Here is a 22,252-nt window from a genome sequence, read left to right as displayed (position 1 = left end):
AAAATTGTCCATGCTTTTGTGACTTTCAGACTGGACTATTGCAACTCCTTACTGTCCGGCTGCCCAAAAGGTCTATTAAACATCTACAGCTAATCTAGAATGCAGCAGCTAATCTACAGCTATAGCTAATCCAGAATGCAGCAGCTCATGTTATGACAGGAACCAGACTGAGAGAACACATTTCCCCTGTTCTGGCGTCTCTGCATTGGCTTCCTGTTAGAGAACAAATTGAATATAAAATCCTTCTACTTACTTTTAAAGCCCTCACCAGCCAGGCCCCTCCTTACCTTACAGAGATGATTATCCCATATTTCCCCACTAGAACCCTGCGGTCCCAAAATGCTGGCCTGCTCGTGGTTCCAAAAATTTCCAAGAGCAGACTGGGGGGCGGAGCTTTCAGTGATCAAACTCCTTTATTGTGGAATCAGCTCCCTGATTGGTTCGTGAGACAGACACCATCTCTATGTTCAAAGAGACTAAAGACTTTCCTTTTTCACAAAGCTTATAGTTAATCGATACAGTAATCAATATGCTGTCATAAGCCAGCACTGGTGGCTTAACATCATGACACACTGAGCTCCTCCCTCTCTATCGGATTATTCATGTTATAAATATTTGTCAGTAATCTCTCTCTCTTCCCTGTAGTCTTGTGCTCTCTCTCCCTCTGTTTGTCCCTCTTTCTGTCTCTGTCTGCAGGTCCTTCTGTCCGTGGTGCTGCAGAACCTGGACCTGTGTCCCTCAACACTGATGTCCATATCGCTAGCATTAGCATTTCTAGTCTTATACATCTTGTTTTTGTCTGCTCCTGCTCTGTCTCTCTATCACTTCTCTATCCATCTCCTTGTTTTTGACTCTCCTCCGACCTACCATTCTCTCTCTCTCTCTCTCTCTCTCAACCCAGCCGGTCAGACAGATGGCCGTCCACCATGAGCCTTAGGTTCTGTCCAAGGTTTCTGCCTGTTAAAGGGAAGTTTTTCCTTGCCTCCGTCTCCAAAGTTCTTGCTCTTGTGGGTCAAGTTGGGTTCTGTCTTTCCCTGCTACTCCTGTAAAGTGCCTTGAGACGACTTCCTGTTGTGATCTGACGCTGTATAAATAAAACTGAAATAAGAAACGTTTTCTCTACTGGGTTCCACTTTGCTTCTACAGAGTTAATTTATAGCAGGGTCGACGAACATTAAATATCAAGCTGACATTTTAGCAAACGTAGTTATGCAGCATTTCAAAATGAGGTCATAATTAAGTTAATAACTGGACACTGTTGGCCGTAACCACGCCGCTAACAGAACAGATATCTCTCCAGCTCCATGAACTCCGTCTCTCTCACCCCTCCCCTCAGCAGCAGAACCCCCCCCCCCCTTCAGTAGCACCCACATACACACACACACACACACACCGCCCCTCCTCCCTGGATGCCTTTCCTGACTAAGAAGAATTCCGAACACTCTTAGAACATGAACTGTTACAATAAAGTGTAGGTTTGAACATAAGAGTATTCATGAAATCCATTTTTTAGGAAGTACTTGTTTTATTTATTCTTAAAAGCAGCATTATTTATTATTTATTTTCACATTCTCCTTTTAAACTTTAAACACCTGCTCTAGTTCTGGACGGATTCAGATGGAGTGCTGCCTGCTTTCTTTTATATTCCTCTCTCACCTCATCAGATCTGAGTCAGGATCACACCATGACCATAAATCCTTTCCCAAGAAAATACAAGGGAAAAAAGAGGACCTGTATATTTGTCACATAAATATTCTCTGAGGATGAATAGATTGTCATACAATGCGAAAATGTGACACAAAAGGATAAGAACTCAGTGCCAAACATAAGCTGATGGACAAGATGATGAGGAGAGAGGTTGATGTGTGTCCAGGAGATCAAGTGGAGAAGAAGCAAGACGTTTTAAAATGGAGGGGATGGAAAGAGGAATGGAGTCAGGGTTATCTTGAAGGAAGAGTTTGTACGGAGTGTTCTAGAATGACTTGAGTGTCGGATGTGGCTTTCGGGGAAGGGGTGAGTGAAACAGGCTCTGGGTGGGCAAGAGAGGCTTCCAGAAGACTGGAATACAACAGCTAAGGTGATCAGGGAGACAGGTAGGAGAGTACTGGGTGTGTCTTCTAGAAGGAAGGGAGATAGGGTAACCTGGTGGTGGAACCAGGAAGTGCAGAAGTGTATACAGGAAAAGAGGTTAGCTAAGAAGAAGTGGGACAATGAGAGGACAGAAGAGAGTAAAGAGGAGTACAGGGAGACGAGACGCAAGGCAAAGGTAGAGGTGGCAAAGCCCAAACAGCGAGCATATGATGACTTGTATCCTCCTGAGACTCAGCCAGTTAGCATGTCCACTGTAGTGGACATTTGTCCATTACAGATGACATGCTAACCCAAAGCTGGGTCCCAGGAGGATATGCCAGGTTAGATAATAATAATAACAATGCATTGGTTTTATAGACCGCTATTCAAGGCACATTGTGCATTATTCATTCACTCCACACTCGGTGGTGGTGAAGCTACTACTGTAGCCACAGCTGCCGTGGGGTAGGCTGACAGGAGCGAGGCGGTCAATTACCGCCATCGGCTCTCCTGACCGCCACCGACATTCACTCGTTCACTACATTCACACAGTAGTGCGATAGTAAAGAGGGAGAGACGGATGTGCACAGGATGGCCAGACAGAGAGACAGAGATGAGAAGGATGTTCAGAATGTTAGAGTGATGAAGAGTAGAGATGGGAAGGTGTTGACAGAGACCAGTAGTGGGTGGATGCACCTGTTGTGGACCAGGACGCGGCAAAGATTCGCGAGGGAGAAGTTAGAAAGGCGATGAAGAGGATGAAGAATGGGAAGGCAGTTGACCCGAATGACATACCTTCGGACATTTTAACACCTCCCCGGAGTCCTGTCATGTGCCAGCCTGCTTCAAAAGCTCCAACATTGTTCCTGTGCCCAAGAAGCCAAGGATCACAGGACTTAATGGGTACAGATCAGTGGCGCTGACATCTGTAGTCATTTGAGCGCCTGGTTCTCCACCACCTCAAGACCCTTTGCTTGTTGTGCCGTGTCTCTAATGGACACTGCATTGGACGTGGGAGAAAACCCACGCAGACAGGGGGAGAACATACAAACCTGGAACCTTCTTGGTGTGAGGCAACAGCTCTACCCACTGCACCACCGTGCTGCATAGTCTATTACTTAAGCTTCACTCGTGTGAGTTTTCAGACTGTCAATGAATTAGCCAAGAAGAAAATGTAGCATCTGAGCCAGGGGGGGGGGGCTCTGCTGTTGATGTCTGCTCCAATCACGACTCTCTCACTGCTAGGGATGCTCTGAAACCTTAATTTAAGTTGCTTTCATCACCTTCTTCCGGTCTTCGACGAGAGCAGACGTGCTCCTTTCGTCCCCGCTTGCATTCTTTGTCTCGTCTCGTCTGCCTGCTTTTCCAAGACCCGCTGCGTGCTGAGCTCTGGTCTACTAAATCATGGAATTGATTAACTGGTCTCTTAGTGCGATTGATCACATTTTTTCACCCAAGCATGGGGCTCCGGGGGAGCCCACCTGTCCAGACGGGACCCACGCAGCAGGCTACACCATGGATCCCTGGGAGAAATGGAGAGTGGTCTGTCTGGAGAGGATGTGGAAGATATCCTGGAAGATTGAGTTGGATCATATATGATTCACTTTTTGCTTCTGCCTACTCCTTTGGGGCATTTTGTGTTTGCTGTTGTTCACTTGTTTTTATTGTGTCAAACTTTGAAGTGCTCAAATAAAAAAAGAACAGCACTGAATAGATCTGATGTCATCTCCATGGATGATCTGGTTTCTGGTCGGGGTATTCATTCACATCTAATTGAATATATATAGAAATAATAAAACCACTGAATTGGCACAAAATGTACCACCGATGCATTTTTATATTCACTTTGTTACAGAAAACACAAGACTTGAGCAGTCCAGGGGTAACTTTAGCTTTAATGGTAAACTTTGCGACGTAGACAGGACGCAGGAGCTGATGGCTGTTCCGGTCTCCTGTCTGCCACACAGGTGCAGCACGTGACGTCATCTTCGCTGGCCAACCGGCTTTTCGGAGTATTACGGTAGGAGGGTGGGCGTGTTCTCTTTGTGTGCGTCCTCCGTCCTGCCGGGCTGCTGCCAGCACCGGTACGGCGAAGCGCGCCTCCGGTCACAGTCGCTTCCAGCACCGGAAGGAAGCGGGGGGGGGGGGCGCCGCCGAGACATGAACGGACCGTCCGTGTGTCAACGGAGACGCTCCGGTTGGACTTAGCGAGGCGACTTCACCTGCACGGAGGCCGATAATAGCTGGAAGAGTCCCGGTAGCACGGAGGAGGACCGCCGCCCGGTAACGCGGAGGCGACCGGCCGGAGCCGTGCCGCTGCCCCGGCGGCGTCAGCTGTCACGCAGGTAACCCCCCCCCCAAAAAAAGAGTCGCTGTGATACGGTTACATGTAAATCAGAGAGGCGGAGTTCCTAAATCTGGATTATAATATTCCAGAATATAATATTCTAGATGTATTACTGTATCATCTATTCTATAGAAATGAGCTCAGATGTAATCTCAAACAAATTAAGGTAAAAAAATTAAAAATGGTTAATTGAAATTCTAAACAAACCCAAATGAAGAATGTATTTTCACATTAAAGATCATTTTGGTTCTGAGCCGTGTGTTACTTTGAACCTGACCAGGGATCAGTGTGGGCTCATCTTAGGTCTGGTACTCGGCCCCCGGCTCTGGAGACGGGACGGTTCCTCTCCGTCCCCGAGGAGGAGTAGCCGATTCCTGTGATCTGTTGGTTCTGCCGGATGAAGAGAGACTCAAACATTGGTTCAGGTTTCGGCCGTTCTCTTTGGCTCATTGGATGTTGAAAGCTCGGCTTCTACCAGAGAGGGCTCTTTAGGTTTAATGTGTTTATTGACAGCTTGTCTGCCATTTTTCTTCGTTTGTGTGTTTTATAAGCCCACGTGGGCTGGGCACTTTAAAGGGTGCATGACACCAAATAAGTAATAAAACCAAACTATAATGTCCGTACACTGTATGTCTGTGTATATGTATTTATTTATTTATGTGTGTGTGTGTGTGTGTGTGTGTGTAAAAAAGATAGAAAACAATTGTTGTCTCGTCCACCCGGCGGTACGGTGTCTCCTTGAAGCTCGGGTCCTCGACTAGAGGTCTGGGAGTTTGAGGGTTCTAGCAGGATCTTAGTGTCCCAGGGACTACGCTCTTCAGGGCGGAGACGTCGGACATTGTTCCTGGTAGCTGCTGGAGCCATGCACCCAGCTTGGGGGTTACTGCCCCTAGTGCCCCTATCACGACTGGAGCCATGCACCCAGCTTGGGGGTTACTGCCCCTAGTGCCCCGCTCACTACTGGAGCCATGCACCCAGCTTGGGGGTTACTGCCCCTAGTGCCCCTATCACGACTGGAGCCATGCACCCAGCTTGGGGGTTACTGCCCCTAGTGCCCCGCTCACTACTGGAGCCATGCACCCAGCTTGGGGGTTACTGCCCCTAGTGCCCCGATCACTACTGGAGCCATGCACCCAGCTTGGGGGTTACTGCCCCTAGTGCCCCTATCACGACTGGAGCGATGCACCCAGCTTGGGGGTTACTGCCCCTAGTGCCCCGCTCACTACCCGGAACCCGGAAAGGTTCTTTGGTTCTGTGTGGCATAAATGTTTATGTTTAGGCAACCCTATGATCGTCAGACTTTTCCTGTTACAAACTGACCCCTGACCCCCATCAGAGAAGGGAAAGGTTATGTGGCCCTCACATGAAAAAGGTTTGGGGAGCCCTGTTCTAAAATGTCACTAATACAAATATTAAATATTAACAGAGGTGTTTAATATTCGTATTAGTGACCGTTTAGAAGCTTTATTAGAAGCTTTATTGTCACACCCTCACGTGCACCTTTTAGCCATTAGCCTCTGTTTGGATGTGCCGTGCACGCTTTAGCCATTAGCCTCTGTTTGGATGTGCCGTGCACGTTTTAGCCATTAGCCTCTGTTTGCATGTGCCGTGCACGTTTTAGCCATTAGCCTCTGTTTGGATGTGCCGTGCACGCTTTAGCCATTAGCCTCTGTTTGCATGTGCCGTGCACGTTTTAGCCATTAGCCTCTGTTTGGATGTGCCGTGTGCTCTTCCATTTAGCCTCAGTGTTTGCTGTATTCTCATTCATGCCTCAAACACTTAGCTAACACGTCTATGATGATAAGCCTGTCAGTGACTTTGTGTTTGTGTGTGCGTGTCCGTATATTATTGACCGCCTGATTAAAATGTAGTGGTTCTGACCCACTCTTGGTAGTGAGATGTCCTATTGATCTCAGCATGCTCCACACCCTCCTCTACGCAGTAGAGTGCAGATGTGCACAATGAAATCAGAAAGGGGCTTAAATTCAATTCAATTCAGTTTTATTTCTATAGCGCCAGATCACAACATAAAGTCATCTCAAGGCACTTTACAGGATTAGCAGGGAAAGACCTGCAGGGAAACACAGAACCCAACTTGACCCACAAGAGCAACGGAGGCAAGGAAAAACTTCCCTTTAACGGGCAGAAACCTTGGACAGAACCTAGGCTCATGGTGGACGGCCATCTGTCTGGCCGGCTGGGTTGAGAGAGAGAGAGAGAGAGAGAGAGAGAGAGAGAATGGCAGGTCGGAGACGAGTCAAGGAGATGGATAGGGAAGTGATAGTGAGACAGAGCAGGAGCAGACAAAAACTAAATGCTAATGCTAGCGACGTGGACTTCAGCGCTGAGGCCACAGGTCCAGGTTCTGCAGCACCACGGACAGAAGGACCTGAAAGAGAGAGAGGGACAAACAGCGGGAGAGAGCGAACAAGACTACGGGGAATAGAGACATATTGCACACATATATTTATAACATAAATAATCAGATAAAGGGGGAGGAGCTCAGTGTGTCATGCTTTTAAAAGCAAAGTGTGTTTGCTTTTACTGTAAATGTGGCTTAGGGCTCACACACTGTAACCTCCTCCTGTACATGTCACATGGTTTATTGTTGAACGCTGCCTCATTTTTGTGCTACAATAAGAAAAATAAAATCTGCCTCGGAATGCTTCATTTGCGCCTCCTATTTTATAAATAATATAAAAATCTAATAGTTATAAAACTCCTAGCCACATCATCACCCGGAGTTGGTTGCTGTGCAACCCCCCATTTGATGAAGATGATAGTTCCTACTGCCCTCTTTGTTGACCTACCACTGGATGATGAATCAGAATCAGAATACTTTATTATTCCCACAGGGAAATTCCATCAGCAACATCGCTCCACTCAACAAAATCAGAAATTCAAAATGGACATAATGCATTAGTAGAAATATAACAGTTTAATATTAGAAAGAAAAAAAAAGATTAAAATGATGAATTCTATATTTTAATTGCCACAGGAAGAAAGGACTTCCTATGGCTTTTAAGTTTTTGACTGTGGTGGTGTCAGTCTCATTGTCCGAGTGCTCCTTTGTTGTGCCAGGAGCTGATGGGGGGGGGGGGGGGGGCTGTCCAGGGTGCTATGTAGCTTCTGAAGCATCCTTCTCTCCATCACTGTCTCTGCTTCACCCTCACTACGTCACCTGCCTTACGGATGAGACCCTCATTCTGCTGCCCCAGCACACCCCAGCAACCACCGTGGCTCGGTGGTTGGGGACCACTGGTGTAAAGGGTGAAGAGGAAGGGAGAGGGAACAGTTCCCTGAGGTGCTCCAGTATTGCTGATCACAGCTCTGCAGGCGTACACAGTCAGGTAATCAGTAATCCATGACACCAGGGGGTCTCCAACCTGCATCTCCGTCAGCTTCTCACCTCACTGATGGTGTTAAAGGCACTGGAGAAGTCAAAAAACATGATCCTCACAGAGCTGGCTGGCTGGTCCAGGTGAGTGTAGAAGTTGAGCTGCCACTGGATGATGAAGAGGAGGGTTCCTACGGCCCTCACTGCTGAGCTACCACAGGACGATGAAGATGAGGGTTCCTACTTCCCTCAATGCTCAGCTACCACGGGACGATGAAGATGAGGGTTCATACTGCCCTCAATGCTCGGTTACCACTGGACGATGAAGATGAGGGTTCATACTGCCCTCAATGCTCAGCTACCACTGACTGGACGATGAAGATGATGGCTCCTACTCTGTAGCTTATCCTTTTGCTTTAGGACTGACTATCTTTCTACCTTTTTGAATTAGATTATCTTTATAATAATCAATTTTGTGTTCATTTATGGTTTTCTTAAGGGTGGTGCAGTTAGTCTCGCTGTTTTCTCACAGCCAAAGGGTTCTGGGTTCGATTCCATCTTGTGTGGAGTTTGTATGTTCTCTCCGTGTCTGCCTGGGTTCTCTCCGGGTTCCTCCAAAAATACGCGGTTTAGTTGAATTGCTCACTCCAAATATCTTAATTAATGTAAATTAAGTGAGAGATACATGGAGCAAGTTGAAATGAGTTAATCTTTAACAAATAAAGACACTTAACGGCTTTGTTAAAAAAACAAATCCAGTTCTTGGAATGGAACTTTAACCAGATGGAAGCAGGAAATAAACACGACTTAATGGTTCACAGCTTAACGTTGATCAGACCAGTACCTGCTAATGGAAGACACCTCCAACCCAGTTCCTCGTATAGCGTCACAGTACACTCGCTTATGCGTGCACGATGAAGAAACGGAGTTCACGGTGAGTTGTGGCTCAGTGACGGCCAACGGTGTGCTCCATCAGCATGAATGAGGTAGCACAATATTCTGCGCCTATGAATAATATATATATACTTCCCTACTTATCCATCTCTCCCTCCCTCTCTCTGTCAACCTCTTAGAAATGCCAAAGGACAATGAGAGAAGACCCATCTGGTGAAAAGTAAATGGAAGCAGGACAAAGACAAGACAACAGCAAGAAAAAGAAGAAACAAATCCAGCTGTGGAGAACAAAGGGAATCAGACAGAGGATGACAAAGGAGGATGGAAGTTGTGAGGAGTTTAAGGAGACAGAAGCGATGGACCTGAGGATAGACTGAAAGCAGGGAGGAATCGTACAGTCCTTCAGGTGAAAGAGGAGCTTGAACAGTGAAGAAGGACTGGCTGAGGAGGAAGAACATCCAGATGGATGTCCATAAGGCTCCTGTCCCCCAAAGATGGCCTCCAACTTCAATGACGTAGTCAAGCAGGGCTACGTACGCATGCGCAGCCGCAAGCTGGGGGTTAGTGTGTGTGTGTGTGTGCATGGAACATTTCTTCAATGATTTTCATGATTATCACAAAAACACCATTAAACCATGAAGTAGATAACTTAGACAAGGTACATGCCAAGATGACTAAAGCTTAAATATTTCTTAGGAGCACTCCAGTATTTTTTTATTTTGGTTGACATATTGGATATTTTTCTTCGGGGTAATACACATTTGTTGAAACCCGGCAAACCAGTCAAGTTCGGCTCCATCCAGCGCACAACTGACAGAACGGTGACTGGCTCGTTCAACCACCTTACTGAAACAGAATTCTGTTTAAATGTTGGACATTTGAGGACTGATCGTGATGATGCTGATGTTCCCGTCCATCCGCACCCTCTGAAAGAATGTCATCATATCAAATCCAATTTGTGCCCCCCACTGGTGAGAAAGCCACAGCTGTTAACGGATACATTTCTATCATTAGATCGGATGTTCACCTGTCAAATCCCTGACGTTGGTCGTCTGCATGGGGGGGGGGGGGGGGGGGTCACCATCATTGCCGTTAGACCGGCTTGTAGAATGTGCTTGGATGGCCTAAATAGTCCTTTGATTTTACCTGGTAATGCCAGGAATAACGGGTGGAGAGATAGTTTTAGCTTCTTTACTGAAGCAAGAAAAATCATTACAAACATGCTAAGGAAAGGAGCGACTCGAGTTCAAGCACGAAATAAATAAAAAACACATCTGAATACAAATATATATTAATGCACAAAATCTGCAGGTTAACAGCCGGGCATAGCAAAAATACTAAAGAACCAAAAATCACTGCCAGAACTAAACTTACTCAAAAATGATCTGTGGGTAGCCGCCAAAATTTGTTTAATTAACTTTATATAGTGATTTAGAGGAGAAATCAGAATATTGAGTAAAAGCGTCCACCTATTGCATAATGTATTTCCTGAGAAGTCCTAGTTTCAGATAGCTGGATTCCCAGCTAGTCTCTTTCTGGACCATGGGTTGAGACTGTTGGATTACAATGACCCGATGAGGATCTGCACCAACACGTTATATGTTGGGATGAACATTGTTGGTACAGGAGTATGAAAGGATGTCAGTCGAAGGCAGCTGGACCTGGAAAAGGGCTGAACTTGATATTGACAAATGCAGAAAAATGCACTGGATCCACTGCTGCAAAGTCTCCATTACAAGAAATGTGAGCCGGATCATTTCCAGGTTCAGCTAAACCGATTATTTACTGCATCCGCTCTCCATAAATGGAAAGAGAAGTGTGTTCAAACTTCAAGCAGATCCATAACAGAGTACCCATCATGGGTTTGCATTACACAGTTGTTAAATGAATGTCATTAATGATAACTAATGTACACATAGTGTAGTATTTAAATGCCCTGGTATCGGTTCAGTACTCAGTACTAATACATGAAGTACAGGTATCTCGGTGGCTAACAGCACCATGGCTCCAAACATGCACGTGTCCAACACTTTCTGGTATTGGGTCATAACCAACCCAATACCAGATAAATAAACCATCCAGTTAATCCTGCGTAGTTTCCGTAGTTCTGTAATCACCTCCTGAAACACGTCTGGAAGAAATCTCTCCCCATGTGACATCACACGGGGAGAGAACGTGTACAAGATGTGCAAGCACTCTTACCCTGCCTGTGCTCTGCACGTCCACACACACGCTCTACCAGTGGCTCGTGCGTGACTCGCCCCATCATTTGCATGGCACTAGAGAGAGAGCTGCTATTCTGTTGGCTGCACTGAACACAGATATTTACACCGGCTACCAGCTTCAGAGAAGAGAAGAATCTATTAAAACTCAAGAAAATACTCAAACATCATCATAAGGGAGTGGCAGGCAAGTAGCAGGAACACAGACAATGGCAGGACGAGCTAAAAAGAAAAACCGTGAAAAACCGTTCAGAAAAGAACTGTGTGTGTGTGTGTGTGTGTGTGTGTGTGTGTGTGTGTGTGTGCACATATCTGACAGATTTATCGACGTTGCTGGCTGGTGTTCAAGAAGTCATCCAGTAAAGGCCCTCGTCGTCTGGAGAAATACCCGGATGAGAAGTCGGCCTACGTCAGAGCCTGTCCTAAAGTAAGTGATGACTACAGTCCTCCCTTCAGGAGGCTTCGGTCCACCAGTGGACTGTAGAGTCACTGCATCTGGGCCTGTTTGGCTGTTTACAGTCACACAAGATGGTGACTGTAGCACAGACATGGGCAAACCACGGCCCGCGGGCCGTATACGGCCCGTTATGCTTTTCAATACGGCCCGCCGAACTTGTCCAATTACCAAAAAATTCAAAATCATAACTTTCATTTTGTCCCTGCAATACCCGTGTTTCACCAGCAGATGGCGCACTGACAACCGCGGTGGCGTGTAGCGAATTACTCATTGCATTAGTTTCTTTTTCCCCATTACTCTCTGACCCCGTCTGTAGAAATGAGCGGATTAAAGAAAAGCAAAGTAGATGGTGAGGGCCGAGTGTTTAATAAAGAGCGGACAACAAGATTTCTTTTCACCGAAATCCGATCTACGGCTGCATGTCTGATATGCGAAGAAGCCGTTGCGGGTTTTAAAGAATATAATATCAGCCGTCACTTTGCCACAAAGCATGCAAACTACGCCAGCAAGCAATCAATGCAAGAACTGGAGTTCTGCCGTCGCTTCTCTGATTTAAAGAAAATTGACGCATCACTTCAGCTGGTGTCCCGTCCCGTCACAAGACCCTGAAACCGCACCGCAGGAGCTGCAGTTGGAACTGATCGATCGATAAGTTCAAGTCTCTTAACCTGAATGACTTTCATGCCTCACTTAGCGAAGCAACGTTTCCAAACGTCCGGAGGACGGCACAGAATATGCTGCTGTTTGGCTCGACCTCCGTGTGTGAGCAGACGTTCAGCGTCATGATCAATAAATCCCGTTCTTTTAATGAAGTGCGCATTTATGCACAGCAGTGGAACAACAATGAGTGCAGCAGAAATGATTGAGATTTAGTATTTCGTGTTTTGATATGTTTTGAATGTTGAAAGTGATCATCTTTTTTCAATAAATGTTAATTTATTTACGTGTTCAAGTAAAATTTATTAAAAACAGATGCAATCACCAGGTTTGACAGATCACACTGTTGTGCTATTTTAATCTATTTACATTTCTCCTCACACTGTTGTGCTATTTTAATCTATTTACATTTCTCCTCACACTGTTGTGCCAAAATATGTGTAAATGCTGCATCTTGCATATTCATTGTGACAAACGTACTACCTGGATAAAGGCTATTTTGCACATTTGAAAGACGCAGTCCTTCGTACACACTGTTAGTAAAGTGGATTGTACATTTATCTGTGTGTTTACTGTGCTATGAGGTTTGCACACGACACGCAAAGCTTTAGTATATCTGGGCCAAACACTCATCCAAATGCTCCTGGCCCGGCCCCTCGGTCAAAATTTCAAACCCAATGTGGCCCGCACGTCAAAAAGTTTGCCCACCCCTGCTGTAGCACTTCAGCTTCTAGCAGGCTATGGTGCGCCCTGATCTCCTGGACCTTGTAGATTTGTTTATTTGACTTCATTATTGTCCAGGAACCCTCACCATGGGCAACATTTTATTTTGGGGTATCTTCAGGGTAATTTTTTATTTCTTCTTACTTTTAAAACAAGGGAAATTGCTTTTTGACAGCGATTACCTAAGTCCGAAGGTGTCATCTCTTCAATCAAACAGGAACACATTCATCACACTTTCGCCTTCAATCTGTTGCCAGGTGACAGAGATTAGCAATGTCAAGAACGTCACAAGGTTGCCTCGAGATACCAAGAGACAAGCAGTGGCTATCGTCTTCACAGATGACACCTCACGCACCTTTACCTGTGATTCAGGTAACGTATAACTTGCCTTCAACATGTAAAAACACATTGTTCACACTTAGTGCCTTTTATTTTCTCAGATAATGAACACAGAGTTTATCTGTGAGTGTTGTGGCACATGTACACACTGTGTGTACACACTTTATGTCCACCTGTGTGTTGCTGGATGTTTTGGTGTTGCACGAGGTGTGCTCAGGTGTGCTCAGGTGTAGGGACGTCTTGATCACGTTTCTTTGCCCCCGAGTCATTTGATTTTGAACCGATACAGAGTCCCGATCTGATACTTCTATAATACATAAAGAAAATCTGAGTGAAGAAACGGATCCAGGATGTCCCTTACTTTTAATTTTATCATCTTATTTCAACATTTAACTCTTAAACAGAGCACTTCTGTGGTGTAGCTCGAACATTTAAGTAATAAAGTACTTTTTTCCACTTTGGACTTGGACTAGTGCAACAGGAAATATTAAATACGAATATTTCAAATAAAATGAGCAGCAGCTCAACCGCCAGGTTTCTCTCATCCACTTCAGAATACTTCCACAGCGCAGAAATACTCGCGCTACTAGCTTCAAGCTAGCATGCATTATCCAGGGAGCAGACGTGTGTACATATGTGTACATCCAACATAGAGTACATGCCTTCATAATGTGTTTCCACTCAATATACAACAGTAGAAAATGCACACATCATTTGCATGTCATCCAGATTGTCAACAACACACCATCATGATGAATAGGACATAACAATTCGATCCTATCAGTGAGTTGGGAGATTCAGATCATTAATAACAGGGGATATGAATTGGAAAAATGTGATCAGAAAGGAATGAATTGATCGCATATCCACCATGTCTTGACGTGGCCTGTCTCGCCACTGTCTTTCCTTTAGAGCTGGAGGCAGAAGACTGGTTTAAGACGCTGTCCATCGAGTGTCTGGGCACACGGCTCAGTGACATCGGCATGGGGGAGCCTGACCTCCTGGCTGCTGGGGTGCAGTGTGAACACACAGGTACAGGATTGCCTTCTGACTCGCCCTCCATGTGTCGTTGGGTCAAGCCCATTACGCTAACACAAGGACTGCAGCATAATGAGCCACTTGAGTATTCTTTGATTCCTATGTTTAAATAGAACGTGACTTGGCTCAAAGCCATTCTTAAATCTTTAATATTAAATTTGGATTGTCTGACCAAGGTTCAAATGAGGCCTGAGACTTTGAGATTGGAGTGAAGCGCCTTAATGACCCGCCTTTAGACATTTAAGCATCAGGTGCTGACCTCCTGAAGTCCTCCAACATGTGGAGCGGCACGTCCCTGACTCTGATTCTTTCATTCATTGGTGTCCTCAGAGCGTTTCAACGTGTTCCTCCTCCCTTGTCCCAACCTGGACATCTACGGGGAGTGCATGATGCAGGTCACCCACGAGAACATTTACCTGTGGGACATCCACAACCCTCGCACCAAGCTGGTCACCTGGCCGCTCTGCTCTCTTCGGCGTTATGGACGCGATGCCACCTGCTTTACTTTTGAAGCCGGACGGTAAGACCAGGAAGAAGAGAGCTTAAATAAAGCTTAAACGCAATGAGGGATGGCCAGCCTGAAAGACAGTTGGGTTCATGTACTACACAGGATGGGTTGAACAGACAAACCCAGCGCCAGTTAAAGCTGCTGCTGCAAAGGAGAAGCCTTGCAAAGTGGGTGAAGAGAATCAGTTTCATTATGATGTGTAAATGTCATTTTAATAGGCAACGGTTATACCTCTCATACATGTGGAGTAAAAACATTTTGACCTCTGAGTCCTTGTCCACACGGATCAGGGCATCTCAAATAAACCAAGATACCTTTCTACGATTTGGCCTATTGAAAACGATTGTTTCTAAAACATTCGCCCAAATGGGAAGATTTGGGGAAACTCCGTTTGCGTCTGTGTGTGGACGTCAATAACCGGCGATTATTATTATCACTGCCTGCGACGATAACTGTGGGACCGTGTTTAGATTGAGAAACGGTCTGGATGCCGACAGGACTGTGTTGGCGTTGAATTGTTTAATAGGATGGATGCCTGTCAAAATTCACATTTACACAATAACAAATCAATTCTATACAAATCCTTTAGATAACAGATAGAAAACCGGCCTCACAATTCATTCGACCGTACACCAACGACACACTACCTTAAGTTAAAATGGGACTTCAAAGCTATTTTAGAAGTGCAAAGAGTTGGTAAGTCCTTTAGCTTTTTAGGCAATTGATTCCAACGTCGAGTTACAGGCAAGTCGAGTTGTGTGAGTGAATCTGGTGAGGGTTTACGAGCGTTTCATAAAACGAGTTTGGTTCACCGGTTAAAAGTTAAGCTGCATTTTAACATCAATTAAAGGCCGTAACAAAGTGCGGTGTATCTGAATAACACTGGTAGTAGAGGGGCTTTATTCTGCTTCATTCTGGACAATCTGAAGCCGAGATAAGTTGTCTTTAGTCGTTGCAGACTATAGAACTGAACAGTATTCTAGGTGAGACGGTACTAGAGATCGGACCACCTCTTTCATAGTCTCTCCAGCGTGTCCTGGGTCTTCCCCGTGGTCTCCTCCCGGTGGGACGTGTCCTGAACACCTCACCAGGGAGCCGTCCGGGAGGCATCCTGAATAGATGGCCGACCCACCTCATCTGGCTCCTCTCAACGCGGAGGAGCAGCGGCTCTACTCCGAGCTCCTCCCGGATGATGATGATGATGATTCGTTTATTTAACAGGGACAGCGCACATTAATAAACATTTCTGTCAATGTGCCAGAATTAGCCAAAAGGCTATTTTTCATCTGTTGTCCCTGGACAGAAATTCCATGGCCCCAAAATATAAATACATATGAAATAAAATTAATAAAAATACAGATATACAATAACCACATAATTAAAAACTATATCAACTAAAACAATTTCAAGTAACAGTAAAACTTAATGTCTATTAACTAAAATTTTATAAAGCAACTAAAATCATAAAAACAGGTGACATTATAAAACAACAAATTAAACAGCAGTTTCTCTCAGTGACGACACAACTGTGTGCTAATGAGCCATTCCTTAAGGTGAAATTTAAATGCATTACAGCTCTCAAGATTTCTGACGATAACTGGGATAGAATTCCACTCATGTGGATGACTGAGCTTCTCACCCTATCTCTAAGGGAGAGTCCAGCCACCCTACGGAGGAAGCTTGTACCCGCGATCTCGTTCTTTCGGTCAATACCCAAAGCTCGTGACCACAGGTGAGGGTAGGAACGAAGACTGACCGGTAAATTGAGAGCTTCTCTCTTCACCATGACGGATCTCTGCAGATCCGCATTACTTCAGACGCTGCACCGATCCGTCTGTCGATCTCCCGCTCCATCCTTCCCGCGCTCATGAACGAGACCCCGAGGTACTTGAACTCCTCCACTTGGGGCAGGATCTCCTCCCCGACCTGGAGGTTGCTCTCCACCCTTTTCCGGCTGAGAACCGTGGCCTCGGATTTAGAGGTGCTGGTTCTCATCCCGGCCGCTTCACATGCGGCTGCGGACCGATCCAGTGAGAGCTGGAGGGCGGTCGAATCCTTTCTCCAAGTCCACAAAGCACACGTGGACCGGTTGGCCAAATGTCTTCAATCAAACTTGAACAAGCCCAGTCGATTCTTTGGGTTTGCTCTTTGTGACCCGTAAATCAAACTGTCTAACAAACACAAATACACAGTCTGTGTACAACATGTCTGAGTTGAGCTCAAAGTGATTTTTCCTTGTTTTTTTTCTGTGAAATACCTCGGCGTTTTAATTTGCAAATTTTCCATGGAATTGTCTTTTCTTCAATGTTGATACACCCAGAATCCTAAACGTGTCATCACAGCAGCTCGAGTCAGGCAAGTTTAAACAGGCGTCTGAGAAACTAATATTTACACTAGCAAATATTGACAGTGTAATCACATTTGGTCTTATTAACTAATTAATTGAAAGAATATGAATCATTTCTTATTTAACTCTTTGAGTGCCAATAACGTCTAAAGATCGGGAAAATTCACGAAAACTGCGGCATATAGCTGAGCTGAAAATGGCCGGCACTCAATGAGTTAAATAATTAATCAAATATATAAATGCTTCCTGCTGTGCCTTTGAGCAGGACACGGTGACAAAGGGGGTAGTTTGCCCTCCTGCATGGAGGGGCTCGCTGCAGCTCCCTTCGGCATCCTGAGCCGACTTCCTGTTCTACGTTGACTTCCTGTTGTACACAGGATGTGTGACAGCGGTGAAGGCCTCTACACCTGCCAGACCAGAGAGGGAGAGCAGATCTACCGGCGCGTTCACTCGTCTACGTTGGCTATAGCAGAGCATCACAAGAAGGTCCTGCTGGAGATCGAGAAGAAGAGCAGGGTGAGCGCAAAAACCTCGAGGCCTCATCCAGATCCAATCATTGATAACCGTTTGAAGTTAGCAGAGTGCTACTGCAGCACCGAGCAGCGTTAAGAGACACGTAAAAGAAGAAGCCCATGTTTTAAACACCTTTATCCATGTACTATTTACCAGCTGACCTGATCGGCTTGATATTAGATCGATTTCTGCCAGCGTCTCCTTCCGTTCTTTACCACAAGGCTGTGCTGTTGTGGGAAACACCAGAACCAGAATCACTCTGGTCTGAACGAGGCCTCACAAACACTGAATCTTCAAAAGACTGATATGAAAGGACCTGCTTTCACTTTAATCTTGCCAATAAAAAAAGACACCTTGAATGTGACAAAGCATTAAGGCTTCTCTATACTTTAAAGGAGACATTTTATACCCTTTTTCCACAAGTTAACGCAGTTCTGACACTTCTATGAAATATCTGAGCCAGTCTTTGGTCCAAACAGCAAACAGATGCTGCAGGACCAGCGTCCCTCATATCTGTCTCCAACAGCTCGCTAGAAACGCTCTAAACCCGGAACATTAGTAGCGAGCATGCATGCACGCTACCATGGTAACCGTGATGGACGCTTTCAGCACACAAAAACATTTTTTGGCCAATTTTTTCACGGAACATTACCACAAAAAATAAACTTCATCCATTCTCCTTCTTCTTCGACTCGTGCAGGAGAGAGAAAAAGCAGTGCGCAATCAAGGAGCGAGTGTCTCTACACACACACACACTCAACACGCCGCGTTTGTGTGTGTGCGCAATGACACGCACACACACAAACGTGGTATTTTGGGGTTGATAAGGACCCAAAATCACCATAATGGTGTAGAAACATGGTAAAAGTGAGTTTTTCATAACATGGGACCTTTAAGATTTGTCTCGGTTTATGAACACCATTTAGTTCCTGGGTGATGAGCAATTTTCCGGGCAAGGAAATGAATGATTGCTTCTCACACTTTGATTTGCAGCCTCTAACTGAAACCTTTTTCATAAATCAGACTCAGAATACTTTATTGATCCCAGTGGGAAATTTGTCACATGCGTTTTAGGGTAGGTTGCAGTGACACACACATTTAGTACACATTAAACGGGCGTAGATTGGAATGACAATGCTGCAATGCGGTGATTTTTTTCCACGGTGATGAGGATCCTGTCCAGCCCTGGGAAGCCGGGCTCGCGGGCCATGCACCAATAACGATCCGGAGTTGATATTTGAAATGATTAAAGTATGTATAGTGAGTGTCACATAAAGGGTTAACAGTCAAAGTGACTGAGGACTAAACGTGAGGACGCTCCAGTCCAGCGGTAGGTGATGACCTTCTAATAGTCCAAATGGCCCCTTCCTACCAGTGACCCGGACTCCTGCTAATCCACTCCTAGTTTTTATTCGTGATACCAGTATTCATTCGTGTTTTACACAAACATTTGACATTGTTAACATTAGAGCCATGAGTCCTCTTTTTCTCATTGTGATGTGTTTGTGACTCCCAGTTGAGGTCATTGGGTTCAGAACCAGGTTCCTACCCGTGCACCCCCACTGCTATCCTGCCCCGATCCGCCTACTGGCACCACATCAATGGAAGCCAACCCGGCATGGACCCCGGCAGAGGTAGGGCTCAGCCCGGCCCTGAGACGCTGTCCGTTTGTTTCTGGTCGAGGTGTTCCGTCTGCTACAGTCAAAAAAATAAAGATCACACCAACCCACTGTTCATACCCTCACCCCACAATTTATGGATCTGGTCAAATTCAAAACGGCACAAATAATGTACAGCGCAAGAAATAATCTACTGCCAAAAAATATACAGGAAATGTTTATGGAAAGGGATCTGAGGGGAGAACTAAACTTAACAAGAAAAACATAAGGTCTGCACAAACATGAAGGGACGGGGCATGTCTAGCTGTGGGGTAAAAGAAATACAACAAAGTACAAACGTATATCTGTTTAAAAAAAGGTACAAAACATATTTCTAAAGTATACAGAGAAACGGTATGATGATGATGCAACATACAGCCTGCTCCAAAGATAATGCTGCAATAAAGTTGCATGATCTGGACGGATTAAAAGACGGGTTCAAATGTAGGTGGAGAAAACCCACAATTTCAAACCGGCCCATTAAATCCACAGCGGGCAGAACATTACCAAATTTAGCAACTATGACACAATAATCACCGGGCAGATTTGGGCTCTAATTTCGCCCCTGCTCTGTGCTGCAGTAACCGCTGTCTCTCTGCTTGGTCTGTAGGTGATGCTGCAGAAGATGAACTGCTTTCCGCTCACCGCCGCGCTACGCTGCCTCTGGCAAATACACATGCCTGGTCCCAGCCGGACATACACACCCTGTCCCCGACACATGGCCCCACGTTCCCTGGACAGTGACACATCGAGCTGAACACTGGAGAAGTGCACACACTGTTCACCTGAAGAAACGCACTGTCCCTGACGTTCCATGGTGGTATGGAAGGCTAACCTGCTAACGGACCGTCCTGGATGCAGGCGGCGGCACCTGGAATCACAGACTCCGCCTGCTTCTCACAACGGAGCGCTGGAAGCCTTAAAGAACAAATGGCAGATATGTTTAAACCGAAATTAGTCTAAACCAGGGGGTAGGCAACCTGTGGCTCAGGAGCCGCATGCAGCTCTTTCTTCTTACTGTTGAGGCTATTTAATCAACTCATTTAATACCGGGATGAATATATTTGTCAAAATAAATCCATACCTTTGCTGCATTCCTCAAGTACTTTTTTTGCGGTGGGGTGGGGGGGCAAGGGGGACGGTCTTGCACAGGACTACAGTATCAGACCTCCACCCCTGTTGGGGGCAACATTGCTGTTTTTGGGTGGATGATGTAAATTACAATGTGAAGAAGAAAAGGCAAGGAAGCAGAGCGGAGGAGAGTAAATGGCGGAGCAGGAGCGATCTGAGACGTGTTTGAGTCACGGTGCTTCAAAACGATGATGATGATGATGATCACGGTGAAATCACGCCGCTGAAGAGTTGAGCGCGACCCAAGCGGACCGACACCCGTCGACCAACCGCGCTGACCCACGCACCGTAGCTTACGGGTCAACTGACGGGTTGGGTTCGGATTCAGGGTCCCGCCTGGATCACCGAGGAGCAGCCGTTGTACAGTTGAGATGAATAAATGTGTTATTACAATCAAAAGTTCCTTCTCAGTGTTGTTGTTATTGTTTTCCAGAAGTAAACAACTGATTGATCTTTGTTTATCTAGCTCCACCCTCCTGCTCATTGTATCTCCGCCTTCCTGCTCCACATAGCTCCGCCCCCCTGCTCTACTCTGGCTACACTGCCTGCCACACCCGTCCTCAGCTCATCCACATCACCTGTGCAGGACTCCTGCTGCTCGTCTGCTCGTCAGACCTGTTCCTACTCTCCAGCTCTAACCCTGATTCTGGTTCTTGTGTTCCTGCCCTGCTCGTTTTCTGGATTCCGCCTGTTTGCCTGCAGCTGTTCGGGTTTGTCTGCCCGATTGATCTGATTACCTGGTGCGTGAACTCTCCCTGTCTCCTGGAACTCGTCTACTGCCTGCCCACTTCTGATTTGTCTGCTGGAACATTAAAGTTACGTTTCTGGATCCCCTTCTCCCGTCGTGCTTTTGGGTTCTCCCCGTCTGTGACCTGACAGCCAGTGCATTGTGGGGGCGCACTCAGACAACCACTCACGCACACACTCATACACTATGGACAATTTTGAAGTCGTTGATTCACAGAAATTGCGTGTTTTTGGAGGTGTGTGAAAAACGGAGAACCCCAGAGAAAACCCACGCGGATAAGGGGAGAACATACCGACCCCACACGTTGTTTGTTTGATCTCTCAGATAGGTCATGTGACCCGCTGAAGGGGCTCAACCACCAATCTGGGATACAATATGGACACGCTGAGCCGTGAGGAATTGTCTTTTTTTTAATGTATGAAACAGCTCCCTGGGTAGGACAAGACCTGGTGCCACCAGTTCAGACTCTACAGAGGAGCGAATAATAAAAATAAGTGAGATTCCCTCATCCACCGCAAGGACGATGGATGGAAACGCCAATTAATTCATCAAAAAGTGGTTAGGGCCGTCGCGGCGCCTCTCTGAGTCAGGCCACTGCGGTCTATCAGCATGGGCTCCGTGCAAGAGAAGTCGAAGATGGTTCCCGAGCTATGAGAGTCCACCGATCAGTCAGCAAGGAACGCCAACCCCTAAGGTTCCCACGGGTCGTAAGTGGGTGCTCACACTCAGGTTCACCATGCTGCTTGTAGACTGCGGGACTAGGGTGAGGAGAAGTGCCACGGTTCTGGTCCAAGGCTCCCTGCAAAGAGAGGAGGAAGATGGACAACCTGAGAGGGAGTTGTCAACCAGAACATCAGTTGGTCCGACCCGTGGAAGATTCCCCGTCCGCACATCGGTGGTTCGGAAGTGAGGAATTCTGTCCACTTTGCAGTGCAGTACTCCAAATGCACGCCTGCGACACATTCTGTCTGGCTGTAAGGCCGCTCTAGCTCAGCAGCGCTGCAGATGGCATCACGACCAGGTGCCACCAGCAGAGATACGTCGGGTCAGCAGAGACCTTTCTCACCCGGTCATGAGTGGGTCATGAGGGTGGGCCTCAACGCTCGGCTCCGGTTCCCCAATGAGATTGCAATCCCATCTCTCTGCCCTGACATTCTCGTGTGGTCCACGCAAGCAAGAGCGGTGCACCTTATCGAACTGAGAGTTCCATCGGAGGAGGAGGTCGAGGCTATTGCTAGACTATTGCCCAGGTCAAGTGCTGCG

At 46.3% G+C, this 22,252-nt stretch overlaps 1 protein-coding gene across 2 annotated transcripts; it reads left to right on the top strand.

Annotated features, from left to right (window-relative positions):
* Positions 1-4,260: 4,260 nt before the first annotated feature.
* dok4 (docking protein 4) lies at positions 4,261-20,376 on the top strand. Of its 2 annotated transcripts, XM_068738497.1 has the most exons (9): positions 4,261-4,415; positions 8,828-9,208; positions 11,190-11,297; positions 12,965-13,079; positions 13,959-14,078; positions 14,415-14,604; positions 17,317-17,455; positions 18,969-19,086; positions 19,721-20,376. In XM_068738497.1, exons 2-9 carry the CDS (start codon positions 9,143-9,145, stop codon positions 19,852-19,854), a joined length of 990 nt encoding a protein of 329 aa, XP_068594598.1. In that variant the 5' UTR covers positions 4,261-4,415; positions 8,828-9,142; the 3' UTR covers positions 19,855-20,376. The 2 variants fall into 2 exon arrangements, with proteins under 2 accessions (XP_068594598.1, XP_068594605.1); XM_068738504.1 differs by lacking the exon at positions 18,969-19,086.
* Positions 20,377-22,252: the final 1,876 nt, after the last annotated feature.

This window comes from Brachionichthys hirsutus, chromosome 1 (genome assembly GCF_040956055.1).
Source record: "Brachionichthys hirsutus isolate HB-005 chromosome 1, CSIRO-AGI_Bhir_v1, whole genome shotgun sequence".
Taxonomy (NCBI): domain Eukaryota; kingdom Metazoa; phylum Chordata; class Actinopteri; order Lophiiformes; family Brachionichthyidae; genus Brachionichthys; species Brachionichthys hirsutus.
This window is presented reverse-complemented; position numbering and strand designations above follow the sequence as displayed.

Bases quoted from the DNA above. Each gene is read 5' to 3' on its own strand.
- dok4 (XM_068738497.1), top strand. From the start codon at position 9,143: ATGGCCTCCAACTTCAATGACGTAGTCAAGCAGGGCTACGTACGCATG. The intron at 13,080-13,958 runs GTAACGTATAAC...TCTTTCCTTTAG, and splicing joins CACCTTTACCTGTGATTCAG to AGCTGGAGGCAGAAGACTGG. The intron at 17,456-18,968 runs GTGAGCGCAAAA...TGTGACTCCCAG, and splicing joins AGATCGAGAAGAAGAGCAGG to TTGAGGTCATTGGGTTCAGA.